This window comes from Puntigrus tetrazona, chromosome 3 (assembly GCF_018831695.1).
Source record: "Puntigrus tetrazona isolate hp1 chromosome 3, ASM1883169v1, whole genome shotgun sequence".
NCBI lineage: Eukaryota > Metazoa > Chordata > Actinopteri > Cypriniformes > Cyprinidae > Puntigrus > Puntigrus tetrazona.
The window spans coordinates 10,523,757-10,541,283 of record NC_056701.1 but is presented as its reverse complement, the minus strand read 5'-3'; the positions used below and the strand labels follow the sequence as shown (position 1 = coordinate 10,541,283).

Below are 17,527 nucleotides of genomic sequence, written 5' to 3'. Positions count from 1 at the left end.
AAATGAAAGGAAACTAAAAGCAGTGCTGATGAAGAGTGAAATGGTATGATAGTGAGATTAAGCAGCATATACAGGAAGTTACAGAAAGTTTTTCTTTAGCAGGTAAAGGATTCTCAGTTCAAACACAAAATAATCTGAACTATTTTAACTTGAATAATATATATCAATTAATTTATATATCAATCAACCAAGCAATAAATCCATAAATCAATAGTGCTGTAAAACAATTCTGATCATGATTAATTGCATCCAAAATAAAAAAGATGGTTTGCTTATATGTGCATGTTGCATATATTTATTAAGTATACATAAATACATACACATGCATGTATATTTTTCAGAAAATAGTATATGTTTATAAATTAAATATATTTATTCCATGGTCTGAATACTGGATTCTGATTGGCTTGAAGGCATGCATTAAGACACAGGTATGCACAGGTAGTTTGGAGTCAGTTTAATCAGCATTCCATATTAATGTGCTGCTTTAATTGATGCACACTAATCAACACACATCACTCACACAAACATAGACACACACACACCGAGATATTAAAAAAAATGCTATAATTCATTCAAATAAATGTGACCTTGCCACACTATTTCATCTCTGTGTCTGATTTAAAGTGGGCAGAATGCTAGAGCTAACGAGCTGTAACTGATGAAAATAGCCATAATTTTTACCCTTCCGGTCAAATATTACGCTTCAAAGAGCAATACTAGTTTTAACTTGTCTATAACTTGGCAAATGACCCTGAAACTCTAGTGATTCTTTATATATATATATATATATATATATATATATATATATATATATATATATATATATATATATATATATATATATATATATATATATTTTATCTATTATTTTATATATATATATATATTTTTTTTTTTTTCAAAAGGTACAAATATTTATTATATACACAAAGATTTAACTAAAAAGTAACATTCAAAATGCTCTTCTGAAACATCAGAGGTTTCCTCAGTCTGCACGGACAGGATGTTACAGAGAGCATCTTGTTCTTTACCTGGACTCCCAGGATGCCAAAGATGATGAAAAAGGCACAGCAGATGAGAACTATGTTTCCTATAGGCTTCAGAGAGGTGATCAAAGTCTCCACAACCAGTTTGAGGCCAGGAGCTCGACTGATAACCCTGTCAGAAAGAAAAAAAAGCAGAGTGTTTAGTAGAGTTAAAAACAAGCATACGTTGGGCAATGCCACATAGACGCTTGCAGTTGTTTAGCTGTACCTGAGGGGACGCAGTGTGCGCAGAAGCCTGAGAACCCTGAGCACCCCCAGGATCTTAGCCCCGCCCGCCATGGACACCACAATGTCAATCAAAGACACAAACACCAGGAACCCATCCAAAATGTTCCAACTGCTGCGCAAGTACGCCTGCTCTCCAAGATACAAACCCATAGACACCACCTACAATAAACAAAGAACAACGTCTCAAATGGACAGCATAAAAATATGGATTTTGTTCGGTTTTATGTAACACTGAGTTCTGCTCCTCTAATATGATTCTGAATTTAATTCCGATCCCTTCTAGCGCGTTTTTGCTTACATATCTTTGCTGGAATTGATCGAAACGTTTATTGAAGTGGAGAAACAGACAGCAAAGTCAGAGTTTGTGATCTCCAGGCAAGCCAAGCCAAGACTTATAATTATAGGCCTAAAATAGTGCTTCCTGTAGTGCTGATTTTATAATTCAACTGAGCTCTGCACAAATTACATCTAAAATCTACCATTTTGTCAGCGCTGAGATGCAGATGTACTTAAGGGAACTGCTAAAGGCTGAGATATATGAGAGATTTAAAAACCATTGCAACTTGTGGAAAAATAGCAAAAAAATATGGAACTAAAATGCAGTAAAGGTGACGAAAATACAAAATCCATTGAAGCTCCAAGGTGACCTGAGCTTTAGGCCTCCCAGGCAGGTTCTTGTGACACTAACAAGACAAGTGACAGGAAAGAAACAGTACGTGCATACACACACACACACACACGCACACGATCTGACGTCAGCATTGTCTAAGGTTTAAAGAGTGAGAAGAGCAAAGAGAACAAGAAAACAGAGGGAGACAGAGAGAATTATGTACTTTTAAGAAATGAGATGCCGTACTGCGACACATATCTGCTCTTTCTTGGGATCAATTTGGGCTGTATTAGTCTGACAGTTTCTTTACAATACTGCCAAAAAAAAGCCAATAATAAATCAGTGATGTATACCAGGCTAGTACAGTAATGTGACACTCACGCTAGCAATTTAAGGAGGTGCTTTTTGAGTGAGAGCAGATCTGCTCGCAGAACTCCTATTAGTCGAGTGTAGGTGGGCTGGGGACAGTAAAATCAGCCGCTGCCCCTCAGGCTATGTTATACCGGGAGCTATATTTTTGCTGTAGCTTGCAGAATCTGCCTCCCCAAGGATCAACCGTAATTGTTGACTTTCTGGTCCTCGAGAGAAAGGTGGAATCATTGTTTGACTTGTGTTTCCCACTGCACCAACGCTTTTAAAAATATCCACAGCGAAGGATACTCTCTGCATCATCTTACATTAACTGTATATAGGCGATTGACATGACATTTTAAACGGCAACAAATGTGTGAAATGCTGCCTAAAACATTTCATAAAAAATGTTGCAGTTTGGAAAATGGATGAATGAATGGACGGAAAATAATAAAATATAAACTAAAATTTTTTTTAAATCATACAAATCCCCTTAAATACAACAGCGTGGCTCAGTCCCGCTATATAATTTAATGTAGCATTGCTTTTGACAGGTCTATTTTGTGTTTGTTCCATTTACTAATAATTGATTGAGTTACATAACTGATGACCTACAAGTGCCATGCGTTTACAGCTGAATAGATGGGCCAGTCTGTGAGATTGACTGCATCTGAAAGGGGAGACTGGCGCTAATTAATATCATTGCTTAATTGCTTGCCACAAGAGAGTCAGCCTGCAAACGTAATACCACACTCTCAAAAGGTCCAGAGGAGAAAGTGTGGAAAAAACGAGTGAGAAAGAGCGAAAGGAAGATGATGAAATGTGAGATGGATTACAGATACACACACACACGCACACACACTGTTTCATCTACTGGAAAATATTTAGCTAATTACCCATTCAAACGACCAGAGTCTTTGACAATGTCTCCAATGAATCTGAAAGCATGTAATTTTGTTCAATATCTATCAAAGTATAATATAATGATGCATTATGTAATATTCTTTCATATATAAAAATGAAAGATTTTGAATTCTGGAAAAAAAAAAAAACCCTTTAACATTCCACACTATTTCTAGATCAATGATCAAATATTTGACTCTGTACAGACAGTAAGTTGCTGTAGTTTCTATTGAAGCACGAAAATTACTTTGGAATTTCTCAAATTTTGCTAGAGAACATGAACATTAGGTTTAAAGAAGAAAACCTTTCGCTAAAGCAATATACGGACGGCAAATCAAATACGAATTATTTATGGAGAAAACGATTTGCATTGAAATGGAAAGATGCACAAAAGAACAGTGTTTTTTGCACCCCACTGTATGTTCTATGCATAACTAAATGGATTATATTATACTCAAACCATTAAAACATGCTAGAAAAAAACAAAAAGTGGCACGTATATTCACAGTATCTGCGACTGCTGTGAAAATAATTACCATATTTATAATTTTCTCTTGATTTGCCAACACAGAACAGAGGCATGTCAGCACATACGAAGGATAAAAATCCATACATGGGAGCTCTGAAATCAGCACAATACATCATGCTGTGAATGTAAATATTTACCTTGAGTGTCATCTCCCCCACAAATATGGCTGTGAAAATGTAATTGGACACGGTGAGGAAAAGCCTCTCCTGCAGAACGAGAACGAGGAGGGAGAGAAAAAAAGTGACATTATGGAAAGAGTAGAAAGGGAAAAGCTGGAATTTTGTAAGCCCTGTGAGAGTATCTGCTTGTGGATCACCAATAACTAAAGCAATAGGTTAAAAAACTGAACCAAAGGTCTATTGGCTGGTCTTACCAGGCTACCCTGAAGGATCTTGGGTCTCTCCAGAGCCACAGTGATGCAGTTTGAGAAGATGAAGGCCAGGACCACATAGTCAAACAGCTTATGGGCTATAATGGACTGGCACAACAACCTGAATCTAAAGTGAAAGAAGAAAATCAGGGACAGAGATACTGTATATAGAGATCAACTATAGCAATAGCCATAGTTGCTGACTTGCAACTGGTTTTTAATGTTTGAATGTTGTTTAAGCTAACAGCACAGCACTAATCAATAAGCACAAATGTAAAACATATAAGCATTTAGAGTAACATATTAATATTACAATTCCCCTAAATTGATTTTTCAATACATCTCAATAGTAAATGTAAGACAGTGGCGGCAGTAACAATTTTCATATTTTGAAAAGAAGCATCTTATGCTCACCAAGCCCTCCCCGGTCTTTATTTGAGATAGAAATATTTTGTAATTGAATGAATGACTTGCCTTGCTGAACACTTTCAATCAATCAATCAATCAATCAATCAATAAAATCTTACTACCCCTACACCTTTGAACAGTAGTATATGATTGTCACATCTTTTGCCATCTTGGATTTATTTTTGTCACGGAGCTTGTCACAATGCGTTTTGGCAGCTTACTAGTTTTTGGAGCAGACAAGTATCTCAATTCTTCCTCTGCGGTACAAACTTTTAGCTGGATATTCAAAGACTAGACAGTTTGGAAAAAACAGACTGACAGGCAGAGGGTGGGAATAATCGGCTCCTATCTCGCTGACACAGATCAATATCCTAATCAAGCCACCCTCTAAAGAGCTGGCAGCCCATCAGTGCTATTGATCAGGCAGGGATAGCAGAATAACTGCTGGCCGAGTTACCATCAGGAGAGAAGAAGAGGTGTGCAGGCATCTTTCCCTCTGTGTTATTCAGAGATCAAATCAGTGGTGCTATAGGAAACAACCTGTGACATAAGCTTGCCTTTATCTGCTTAATTTCAACCTGTTCCTGGACGTGAAGCAACTGCTAATCTGTTTTGTGCTATAATGAGGTCAGACTTTCAGCTGCTTAGACTGACAACATTTGACTCTTACTTTATAAAAACCCATGAGTAATTTTTAAAGCGTAAAGGAGAAAAAGATGCATGATTGCCAGCAAGTTTTGTTTATGATGAGGCTGTGTGGGGCAGCACAAGTACAAAAGCCTTACTGTGAACCAGGTTTTCACAAATATGTTTTCAGCCAAAGCCATATGACCCAAAATATGTATTTATTTCAAGCACCCACTGAGATTAATTTAACAACAAATTAGCATGTTCACAGTTGAAGTTAATTGGTGGTTATGTTACATGTAAAAAAAGTTTTGTATCATTTGTATCATTAACATACTATTACAGATTTGATATAGTTTGATTATAGTTTCCTATAATGACCCTTAAACAAATATTTTTACAAATATTTTTTTAAACATTGATACCTGATGTGTAATTTCAGTTTTTTTAAGCTTTTTCATTTTGAAAAACCTTACCATAGATATATTATTGTAAATATTTGACTGTCTGTTTTACGCAAGCTAATAAAACTACCAAGGCAAACAAACTAAGATGGCATCTACAAAATGGCATTTATTTATTTTAGTGACAAGTTTTATTGCGAAGTGTCTTTGATCACATAAAAATTAAATGCCATTTGATTGGTGGTGAACATAATCGCCCAAAAGGTCATTCACACAGCTAAGAAACCAAAACTATGTGTCTGTCTATCTGCTTTTTTCTCATTGACAATTAAGTCTGTTAAAGTATAATATGTAAAACTTTACATAAATTGTGTATAAACAAAGGTCAACAGATTGGTTATTATAAAGTATGTTTATGACAGTTATGTATTGACACGGATGAGATAGTGAAGGGTCTAACTTGTTTTGGGGAGAGAAGAGGAAGACGGACCAGTCCTCCCTGGTCTCACACCAGTCTGGTCTGTACACCTCTATCATCTTCTGGATCCGGAAACATAGACTCTGCAGACAGAAAGAAGATGTATTTAGCTTAATTCTGCAGTATTAAGGGTGGGAGAACTTTCTTGGAAATATGTTTGATAGCTGAAGCAGTTATGAAATGAAGCTTTCCAATGTTTCAGGTCCCCTTGGAGCTGCCATGTTACTCTTAATTGCTTACAAAACAAGAGAGTCTGGCTGTAAAAAACAAAAGTCTGGCTGTAAATTAAAAACTGAAATCCTACTGCCATCTGTTAGCGTTCCTCCTCAACAGATAATAATTGGGTGATTTTCATTGTGTAGTCGATTGTATGTGCAACTGGCTCTGCTTCAAGAAGATTTACAATGTGTGCAAACGCTGTTTTAAAGGGGTTGGTCTAACTTAAGATGATCCACAAAAATTTCCATTTAAAAAACAATTCTCATTTTCATCAAGACCAATTCAGTTCCAACACTTGAATCTCTTTCTTCATGGAACACCAATTTCGAAAGCTCCATAAATGACAGAAGTCTTCTGAAGCCATACTCTACAGTTAAAAAAGTTTTTAAATCTTTTTTGTTAATGTTTTTGAAAGAAGTCTCTTATAGTATGAATATAGAAGACATAGAATATGGCATGAACTGTTTTTATGGTGCTTTTTTGTCATTTCTGCTGCTGAAAATTAAGCTAAATATCTACTTCTCATTTCCACAGAAGAAAGTCAGTCACATGAATTAGAAACGCAATTATTAAACTATCCCTTGAAATTTTTTTGAATGGACACTTACATAGTCCAGCTCATCGTCCAGATCCTCCCTGTCCTTGCGTGTGTTGACCTGAGGGTAGACTTCATTGATGATTTGCGGCTGGACTGACGGTGTCTTCCCATTACAGTCCTGGTGCTCTCCAACGCTTCCCAGACCCCCAGAGAAGCTCTTCTTACGTTGCCGAGGATGCAGAGGAGGCAAGGCCGGTCCGGGCACCTGCAGCAGCTCAGGAAGCTCCAGAGAGAGAGCCCGTCGTTCTCTGCGCGGGACGAAGTGTCTGGAAAGCAGAGGCGGGTGCAGAGGAGGGGGCGGAGGAGAGAGCAGGGACTCCTGCTCAGCGGGGCGAGAGTGAGGGCTACGGACCCTTAAACTGCCTCCGCCCCCCATCCCCAAGCATCTAGAGGATCGACCCAAGCTGTTCCAGCTCGACCTGCGACTCCATATTCCTGGCCTCGCGGGTCGCCCCCAGTTGTGGTACAAAGAGGCTCGTCCTGGACACTGAAGCGCATAGAATGCAAGCTGACAGTCAATATATGAACATGAATTTAAGCACACACCCCTATGTTTTATCTCAAACACACACTACAAGACTGACTAATACAAGACTTATTTGCAGTCTAAAAAACATCTTGAACTCAGAGTGTATGCTCGTTACAGACACTTCTAGTGTGCATGGCTGTGAGACAGGCTGACAGTAGTTGTGAGCTCTGCAGCAGTAATCAAACCGTTTTGGAATCCGGCTGACCTGTCAACAGGTGTGCAGACTGCTATGAAAGGGTGAGAAAATGAGCAAACGAGTGCACATTGGGAAGTGTCATCCATCAAGCCATCAGTTCTTCCATTAAGTTATTTGGAACATTGCTTTGTACTTTACAATCGTAACTCCAGGGGGTGAGCTAGGATGCATTTTACAGTGTACACACACACACTAATAAACAAACCAACAAAAAAACGTAGAAATGTGTATTGTTTGTTTTAAGGTCCTTGCACACTGCATTTATTTTCTGTATTCGTCATCCTTTCGTATTAAAATGGTTGATATTATAGATGCCTGAAGTCAGAATTTTTTTAAGACGGATGAAGTTTGTATGAAGCAGTGTATAAATGTGATTGATTCAACATGATGTCGTACTGTTTATTGACGTATTGAATGGTGAGAAATGTGCTCACATAGTTGCAAAAAAATGCTTATGAATGAATAGATTAAATAGTAATCTAAAAAGTCACTGCAATATCTTAGAAACTATCATAAAATGATTGATGATATCTAAAAGTATTCAAATTAAACAACTAAATTACATAAATTTGCCTAGCATCATTAACATTATTGTCTAGCATTATTAACACATTCCGTTTTTTTAATGATGGGTTCAGGCGATTGAATATTATTAGATATCAGTCATTTTATTTTTTAAATTACCATACATTTACATATTAATTAACAATGGCACGTTATGCTTCCACTGTCCACAGGACGCTGATGGTAAATGCGTTTAGTGGAACGAATATAGCCTTTTAAAGAGATGGGTTCAGTTCCAGGTGTTTGGATTGCAGCGGTGGGATGATGCTGTACCGTTTCTCTCATTGAGGTAATCTACTGCGACCTCCACAACCTAATTCCCAAAACCATGCCACACGATGCACTAAAATTTTGGGTTAAGATTCATATAAATCCTGGTGAATCTGACTAAAACAACAGACAGCGCATACAAAAAAGCCACGCTTTCGACTCATTCTTAGCGAATTCCCCCCCTCACTGTCTAGAACCCTCATAAAAAGCCAACCTCCTCACAAGGGCTGTTATTATTTAAACCATTGTAAAAATAATTATGTAGTTTATAAGTTGCTCTCAGCTCTTTGAGTGCCCGCTCAACGACCCTCTGTGTGTATGCTAATATAGTGCAAGCTAGACAAGTAGAGACGGCTCTCTAAGTGCTGAGTAAGTGTCTTATTAATGGTTCGCAAAATGCTAATACATGCAGAGCTGATGGATAATTATTGTGTTCTTTGTGCTTTTTTGAGAGGGTTTGGATTGCTGGAGCGGTATGATATAGCTTCGGTGCCCTCTCGGTGAGTAAGACCCTGTAATGAATGGCAGGTTGACTGCAGCATGCACAATAGCTCACCAGCGCAGTCTGCTCCAGGCTAGCCCTGCCCAAAGAGCTCACGCTGCTCTTGCGGGAACCCAGGGCAAAGCTCAGCCTTTCAGATGGGTACAGGCCCCTGGAGTTGGGTGCAGGCGCCAAATCCAGATGCCCATTAGGGGTCAAAGTGGAAATCTTGGGATCTGCACAAAGACACATGCCAATACCGATTAGATCACAAACACATCAGAAGGACTCTGGCTTTGAGAAACACTAGCTGGCTTATCGCGAGGCGCAATAAGTCAAAAACAATTTGTTTTGTGTTTGTGGGGCGGAATTAAGAAGTATATTTTGCCAAGCCTATTAAAGTTTCAAGCTTGCGTGATTTCTGGTATTTCTAAAGCCTCTTTTCATGCCAGGCGACACTGGTGGGAGTGTGTAAGTTTGTCTTCTGTCTGTGGAGAGCGTCAGTGTGTACATGCATTATTCATAACAGCATGTCCTTAGATCTCACGGCGGCATGATTTTTTTTCTGTTTTTGACCAGATATTAATGAGACATTTTAATGCATTACTTTCAGTTGCTCAATTTTGAAATGGTTTTGGATAGTGCATGACTTTAGTGTTTTGTCATGGGGTCTGTAAGAATTTTAAAATGTTTTTTTTAAAGACGTCTTATGCACACAAAGGCAGCATTATTTAAAAATAAGTACTGATTTGAAAATGATTACAATTTAAAATAGCTATTTTAAAATATATTCCTGCCATGACAAAGCTGAATTATCAGCAGCCTGCTGATTTGGTGCATGGTAATTTTAAGGTTTTTATGATTTTTTAAAGAAAAGTAACAGCATCTATTTGTAACAGAAAAGTTTTACAGCATTAATAATGTATTTACAGTCACTTTTGACTCAATGTCTTATTAAAAAAAAAAAAAATAATGACCCCAAAACCCTTAACCTAAATGACTAGCTTTAACTAATTAAAATTATTGGCATAACTTTACATGGACGTATCATCGACAAAACCTTCTCTAATAAAACTATTTTAAAAAGCCAAAATACAGAAAGTCTTACCATTTGAATGTTAACATGTAGCTGACCATAGCACAGTGTCATGTCATTTTGTAAAAGACTGCTATTGACCTTTTTTTCTTTCATGTAATCTGAAAAGGAGCTCTGAACGCGAGCAAAAAATAAATAAATAAATAAAAATACAGCACCGCACAGAAGGTTCAGAAGCACAAAGAAAAACACAGCCGTGCTTTAAGAACACGTCCTTAGTTAGTTCACATCTCTGTACCTGACAGCTGGAGTGAATCCTTTTTCTCAGTTTCTTCCAAGTTACAAGAGGATCTGTCATCGTCAGAGTAGGAACGGTTAGCATCACCCTGTCGCAGACAAAAAAACAGACGCAAGGTCAAAATGACACAAGATCGCTTGAGTTGCATTCAAATGGCACAGAGGTATCACCCTGAAAGCCGGCTTGGTTATAGACTGTAGCTTTCACTTGTTTATAACCATAGCAAGTAAACATAACTATTGAAAATGTTATTTTAGCACTGTGTGAGCTATAGACTAATAACAGAGGAAAGTGAGGGACATGATTTCTTTAGTAACTTAAACAGCCCTGAGCGTTTTTTTAATAGATTTGTCAATCTCGCTGCCCTCCCTCTGAAAGTCAATCGCATTTGCTCTAGTTCCCCAGTCACCCTCACGCAGTGCCTCAGATCTAGACCATAACCTGGAGGCCCATTTCTACATGCTCCCTAGAGAGATAACCTACTCCTGCAGTCTGCATACCTGCCCGTGAAGCCCTATTTATACAAGCATGCCCCTTCGAAAATATATTCACCGGCAAGAACAACAAAAGCCTGTGGAAAAATGCCCTAGGACAGCGGTAAGTTATTAGAGCCACGGCATGTTCTTGCTGTCATTTTGTTGCTAAACACCAGCGCGAATTTGACCCCGTTATGAAAAGCGTCACAGCCAACAGATGTTTTTCACAATAACGTATTCAAATCAACTCAGTGAGCATGAAATATTAATATTCAGGCGCTAAACCCAAGTTATTGGCCCTGTTATGTCGAAGATTGTTTTGTGCATCTACCAAAACGCTCGATTTCTCAAATGCCTTGCGGTGTGTATCTTACCTCAGCCTGAAATCCTTCCACTAAGATAGCCACAAGCAGATTGAACAGAACATAGTTTCCAAAAGTCATGAGAGCAACGAAATACAGGGCAGCCAGGGGGGAGGTGGAGGCCATGCCGTTATACAAAACCATGTTCCAATCCTCTTGAGTAAGGATCTGAACACAAACAAACAAAAAAAAAACCTTCTTATTACATTTTCATGGAAGCAAATTAGCTTGAGAAAAAAAAAAAAAAATATATATATATATATATATATATATAATCATATATAATAATATATATGAATCTATTCCTTTTGATAGTTTGTTTAATATAAGTAAAATATAAATACAAATTTTTATCTAATGCTTTCCTTTTTTATTTATTGCAATAAATAGGCCAAATAAATAAATAAATAAATAAGTGCATATACAAAAATTGATATAATTTCATATTATATTATTTCTGCTTTGTATTGTATTTAATATACATGCCAATAAATATTACTATATTACCAATATTAAATAGTATACTTTATAGTATATTAAATAGTATACACAAAACATAATAAATAAATATGAAAACATTTTTGGTCTATTTTATATAATAATACCATGTACTAGTCTAAACCTTTCATCTCCATAGAGAATGCCCAGGTGTGTGCGTGTGATTAAAATGTGTTTTCACCCAGTTCCCAGTTGCCCCGTGTTCCCTGTCACCTGCAGCAGTGCTTTCATAAGTGAGATGAGTTTTCAGAGCTCTACACACCTGAAACACTGTGACAATGGCCCAAAGCAGGGAGTCAAAGTTTTTCCTGTCAGGTACTGTGTCCCCAGCCTCTGTCTTCAGGCTGAACTTGCAGCCAAATATGTGCATTCCCAGAATACTGCAAAAACAAACAGACAAACAAGCTCTGAACGCTACTCTCACGTTTAGATATTCTGATACCGTATGCTTCCGATCGACCTCAACAGGATGTGAGATGAATGAGTCTGTCAGAGATGAAGAGCCTATAAAAATGATATCAGCGCTGTGTGAGGAGACATATGTCCTGGTTGGACAGCAGCCAGAGATGAGACCAGTCACGCTGGAGAGACGGATCACGGAATACAGCAAGAAACACACACCAAGAGATAAATGAGACAGAGGTGATGCTATAAACATACAAACAGTGTTGGCGGTAGCATGTTACTAATGACAGATTTTACATAATCAGGTCGTAAACGTTACATTTATATGAAAATATGTATAACTGAAAAACGCCAGGCTTTGTTGTGTGTGTGATTATAATCGGTTCTAGACAGTGTGTATCATGCCCACCAGTGACATACAGAGCATATTTACCACTACTACAATGCTGATAAATATGAATAGTGGACAATATATCTGAATCTGGGGAGTGCATCAGGGCTGTGAAACTTGCAAATGTTTTTTTATATATACATATTTTGACAACGGTTGTGTACAGTTGGAGACTATGTGAAAGTCTATATGAAATATATCCTTTATAAATTATGCCTATTTAAAATGCTAATGGTCCTGTGACATGTTTACATTTTTATGAAGATAAAAATTCTCTGGGAAGCGCTGTGATCTCCACCAAGTGATAATAAAAATAATAAATGCATTTGTACATAAATAAAGTAAAATGCAATAACATTCCCCACAAGTTCAAACCACCCAGTGACAAACGGGTTTCTTTCTTTCCTCATCTGTGTTTAGCAGTTCTCTATGCAGCAGAGCAATGATGAAGCCGATTAATAACTGGCACAAATATAGCTTCCAGTCTGTAATGCTGATTCATTCTCTCCATTGGCTCCATCCATACGTCATCCCAGGCATCTGCTAACAGTTACGAAAGCCTGTTGACTGTACCCGCTGGCTGGGGACGACTCTATCCATTTAAGAGACATAAATCAGGGCATTGTTTTCAGATGAGGGGTTATAAATTGAGATGGTTGGCGAGGGCGGAAGGGGATATGCTGAAAGCTAAACGTGAGCGGGAAAGACGGATCGGCGGGATTGGTTTATGCACTCAATCCTGCAGCAGCCTCCATCTGTCTCGGTGCACTCTGCTGGAATTGCAGCGCTGCGGGGGGAAGGCGGGAGAGTCAGTGGGCACCAGGGGCCTGAGTGTTATTGTTCTGCCCTCCATCAATCTCACTCTGATCCCTATGGGCCTGTCACTCGCTGCTGAAGCTAAGGTGTACACTACTGTGCAGCTGAGACGCTCAGCCATGCAGAGCCCCGCGTGATCCAGCTGCTGTCAGGTGTGAGATTTTATAAAGCCTCGCTGCTTTGTGTGATAGAGTGTATGGCGTTTATTACAAACAAGAGCGTGTACGGCTGCGGACGGAGACTATGAGTAAGCACACAGATGTGAGTCAATTTCATTCAACTGCAACTGTATATTGGAACAAACTGAATGCAATTTTATGTACATATAAATACACAGACATACAGTATATATTTTGAAAATATCAACTTTTTATATTCTTTATATGTTAATATTCTTATATACAAATATATTTAATATATAACCATAACATATTTTTCTTAAATATATAAATGCATATGTTTGTAGATATATATACATAATAAATATACACAGTATACACACATATATTATGTAAACATTGTTTCCTCTTTTTATTGTGTATAATAAAACAAGGCTAGGGAAAGAAATATGTATGCGAGATGATAAAGTGCATCTTTTGAGACAGAGAGCGATATGAAACACATGAAGTTTCATTCACCAATAATTGCACAAGAGAACGACAGGAATGCAATAACGGACACTCAACCCACCTGAATATGAAGATAAAGAGCATTAGTAACATGCAGAAGGTGGCCACGTTGTCCATGGTCTTCATCAGGACCACCAGCTGTCTACGCAGGGCTGGCATGAAGCGCACCAGCTTTATGACCCTCAACAGTCTGAACGTCCTCAGGACGGACAGACCCCCGTCAGACTGCCCAATGATCTCACATACACTATACACAAACACACAAAAAAAGAGTTATATAGACTATAATGTGAAAAAAAATCATAAAAGGTTTTTTTAGCTTTGCCACTTTTGTGTTCAAAGGTACACAATAGCCTGTAACAGAACATCCTTTAGTTGAACACTGCATTAAAACTAACATTTTACCTTGCCTTCATCATTCATTTTTTTGCTACTCCAATGCCTTTTACGTATGTTTTTATTGGCTTTAAGTTATGGCCAAGTCAGTTAAATTTCATACAATTTTCACAGGCCCTAGAATTTAACCATAAAAGTGAATGCACTTGCCTGATGATCACAATAATGCCATCAAAGATGTTGTAGGGATTTCTCAGATATTCAAAGAAGCCAAAGGCAGTCAGCTTGAGGATCATCTCCAGTGTGAACATACTGGTGAACACTATGTTACAAATCTCCAGGACATTAGTCAGTTCATCAGGCTGTAGACAGAGAGAGAGAAACATTGAGGACGAGCGAGAGGTTGGGAAGAATAAAAGAAGAGCTAAATGTGGAGAGGTCATTTCAGATCACTGCATTGCTGTGTGTGCATCGTTGCATGGACAAGATCAGCTTTTGACAGCAGGCATGAGTTCCTCAGTGAGGCTGTGACCTCCTCATACGATATAAAGGTCAGAGAAAACTGAGTTTAAACCTGAACAATTCCTTGTGGAACGTCAGTTAGAAAAAGATCAGGGGTGATGGGAGTGCACTGATACTATATGTGAATTGCAAGTACAGCTTGCCCGAAGCTTATTCTGGCCTAAACTGTATAAACTGGTTAACATGTAAGGTGATCAATCGCAGATGGTTTGTGCATTGTTTAGAGGCAGATTATTTGAAATGGATTATGGATTAATGGATTATTATAATGCTGCTTAAAATGCTGGGGTCGTTTGATTTCTTTATGCTTTTGAAATAAATCTCTTTTGCTCACCAAGGTTGCTTTTAATGCGGTCAAAAATACAGTGTGAACTATTATAACTACTTAAGAAAATTGGCTTCTATTTTCACGTGTGTTAAAATATAATCTTGTAACGGCACACCTGAATTTTCTGCAGTTTTTCCTCCAAAATCCAATCATTCTAATATGCTGATTTTATGCTAAGGAAAAATGTCTTCTTCTTATCAATGTTCTTTTTATCAGTGCTGTGCTGCTTAACATTTGTGAAAACCTTGATGATATAAAGATCAAAATATTTGACAACATTATTAAAGAAAATTCTAACTGACCCCAAACTTTTGAATCGTGAAGTATTATTACTACTACAGTAAAAAAAAACAAAAAAAACATTATGTTCTCTTAACCCAACCTTGTACCACACCTTTGTTTCCAGGCAGACTAATATCAACCTATGTGGTCATGCACATTGTAGAAATCCAGCTATTCAGATCATAGCAGGTGACTTAAGCCATTTTAGTGTGCACTAAGCATCAGGCAGTCGGTGAACAGACTGTGGGAGGTTGAGACTAGTGTAAGATCTACTGCGCTTAGAAAGGGATCAACAGACCACCCTGATCTGCTTCAGTCCACGCTGTGTAATCTGACATCACATAAATCCATTACACCTTATCTCAGCCGATAACACTATGTATGTTCATGTGCACAAGTGAGAAGGTGGCTGAATTCCAGCTGAGCGAAAGCGAAATCAGATTTGAGAGCACTTCCTTCGTTGTCCCTTTTGTTCCTTCTCTCTCCATCCCTTTATTGATCGATATCTCTCCATTGACAAGTTAAAGCCAAGAAAACACAACTGAAGGACGAATGAAAACCAAACCACAGGCCGCTCCTGGGAGATGCCATTTAGAGAAATTGAATATTGACACAGCAATCAGGAGTAATAATGGCAAAACAATACGGTAAGAAAACACCAATAGCTCCCCCCCCTTGCATTTTTATCACTCCCTTTTTTCTTTGTCCTCCCACTGTATTGTAAACAGCTCTTAAACCAATCCATCAGTAGATCATCTCATTATCAAACCTATTTGTACAATCTTTAAAAAAAAGTTTAAGCGATTTTTGGTAAACCACGAATAAATAAACTGTCACTACAACCTGAAACTGAAATATGTCTTGAAAAATCTCACCTTGCCTCTATTTCAGCAAATCTAAAGACTTTTAGGCATTTTCTGTCTGTCAGTCATTTTGATTGTTCATTGACATGGAGGCCAGACTAATGTTTAATGCCATCTCTACATCCAAATTTAGAATCTCCCCTACTATATAGTGTGTGAAAGTACATCAACTTAAATATTGAGTATCTGAAAACACATTTCTCATTAAAAGGTAGGTGACAAAGACCCGGATGCCTTGCTACTCCCACCAGGATATTATACCTACACATTTTATACAATGCACTTTTTCAGCTTTTTTAAAAGCTAAGGTGTCCAAGGTGTTAAATGCAGTACAAGTTCTGACAGATTTCAGGAAGAAACAATAAGTGTATAACAATAACAAAAAGTCAATGAATAACCAAAATTCTCACCCCAAAAAACTCCAAAAATCGAAAATACCACTCCTTGTAGTTAGTTAAAAATAAAGCCTGTTCTAAAGTCATAGTTCACCCAATTTACTCACCCTTGTGTTGTTCCAACTTATTTTCTTATGCATAAAATAAAAGCAGATATTTTAAGAAATGCCACAGTGATTTTTTTTTCTTACGGTAACAAAAGTAGTCAAAAGTAACTAAAACTTCCACAGAAGAAAGAAAGTGATACAGGGTACAGTAAGTAGGCCTACATGTCAAAAGAATTGTCCCTGTACACCGATGAGTGCGTCTCTAAACACTCCTCTGTCAAGCTCCTGAAGTTTGCAGACGACACCACAGTAATCGGCTTCAACAACTTGGAGCTGGTTACATTCAGCCACCAAATCAGATATCAGTAGACTACAGTGGACAGTCTAGGCTACAGAAAAGATTATTGGTGCCCCCCTGCACTATAAAAATTAATGTAATTTAAACTGTAAAAACGCTATGGAATAAAAATGTTAAGTTCCTGTACTATACACAGGAAAAAATGTAAAACATCTAACCAGGCATTTAAAGTACTTTTACAGTAAAATGCTGGTAACTGTACAGCTTTTAGAAGTAAATAGAACAAATCTATGTATAATTTACAGTGTGCAATTATATTCCCACAATTCCCTGCATGACACTCCATGCTTAAATAATCATGTTTTTTAATAGGTTTTTGTCATTAGTTATATACATTTTGGCTTTATGTTACATCATCTCTTGCTTAATGAGTGTTTGTTGCATTTAGTGTCATGTGTTACCATGATGGTGTTTTGCGTTTGCATGAATGACTTTGCGAACTTTCCATATATTAGTATTTACTTCTGTGATGAGCTTTGATTCTTTATGTGGCTTTCTCTTTTAGCAACTGCATTATTATGGTGGTTGTCAGTATTTTATTGTCAGCAGTGCTTCTAGGATCGAACAAGGATCGAACAAGGAAACATGGACTAGACACAAAACTGTTTTTAATTGTAATCCAACAGAATACAGCGTAGCACAAACTCAGGAACACAGAGACATGAAGACAT

General features: G+C 37.7%; 1 protein-coding gene across 1 annotated transcript in view; it reads right to left on the bottom strand.

Moving 5' to 3' along the window:
- Positions 1 to 17,527, bottom strand: part of cacna1ia (calcium voltage-gated channel subunit alpha1 Ia) — a 148,482-nt gene that overhangs the window by 29,944 nt on the left and 101,011 nt on the right. The window contains 12 exon segments of the mRNA XM_043235654.1: positions 1,035 to 1,161; positions 1,258 to 1,436; positions 3,808 to 3,876; positions 4,044 to 4,167; positions 5,940 to 6,040; positions 6,785 to 7,261; positions 8,890 to 9,050; positions 10,149 to 10,236; positions 10,999 to 11,154; positions 11,747 to 11,864; positions 13,787 to 13,972; positions 14,272 to 14,423. Coding sequence (XP_043091589.1) covers positions 1,035 to 1,161; positions 1,258 to 1,436; positions 3,808 to 3,876; positions 4,044 to 4,167; positions 5,940 to 6,040; positions 6,785 to 7,261; positions 8,890 to 9,050; positions 10,149 to 10,236; positions 10,999 to 11,154; positions 11,747 to 11,864; positions 13,787 to 13,972; positions 14,272 to 14,423 — 1,938 coding nt within the window.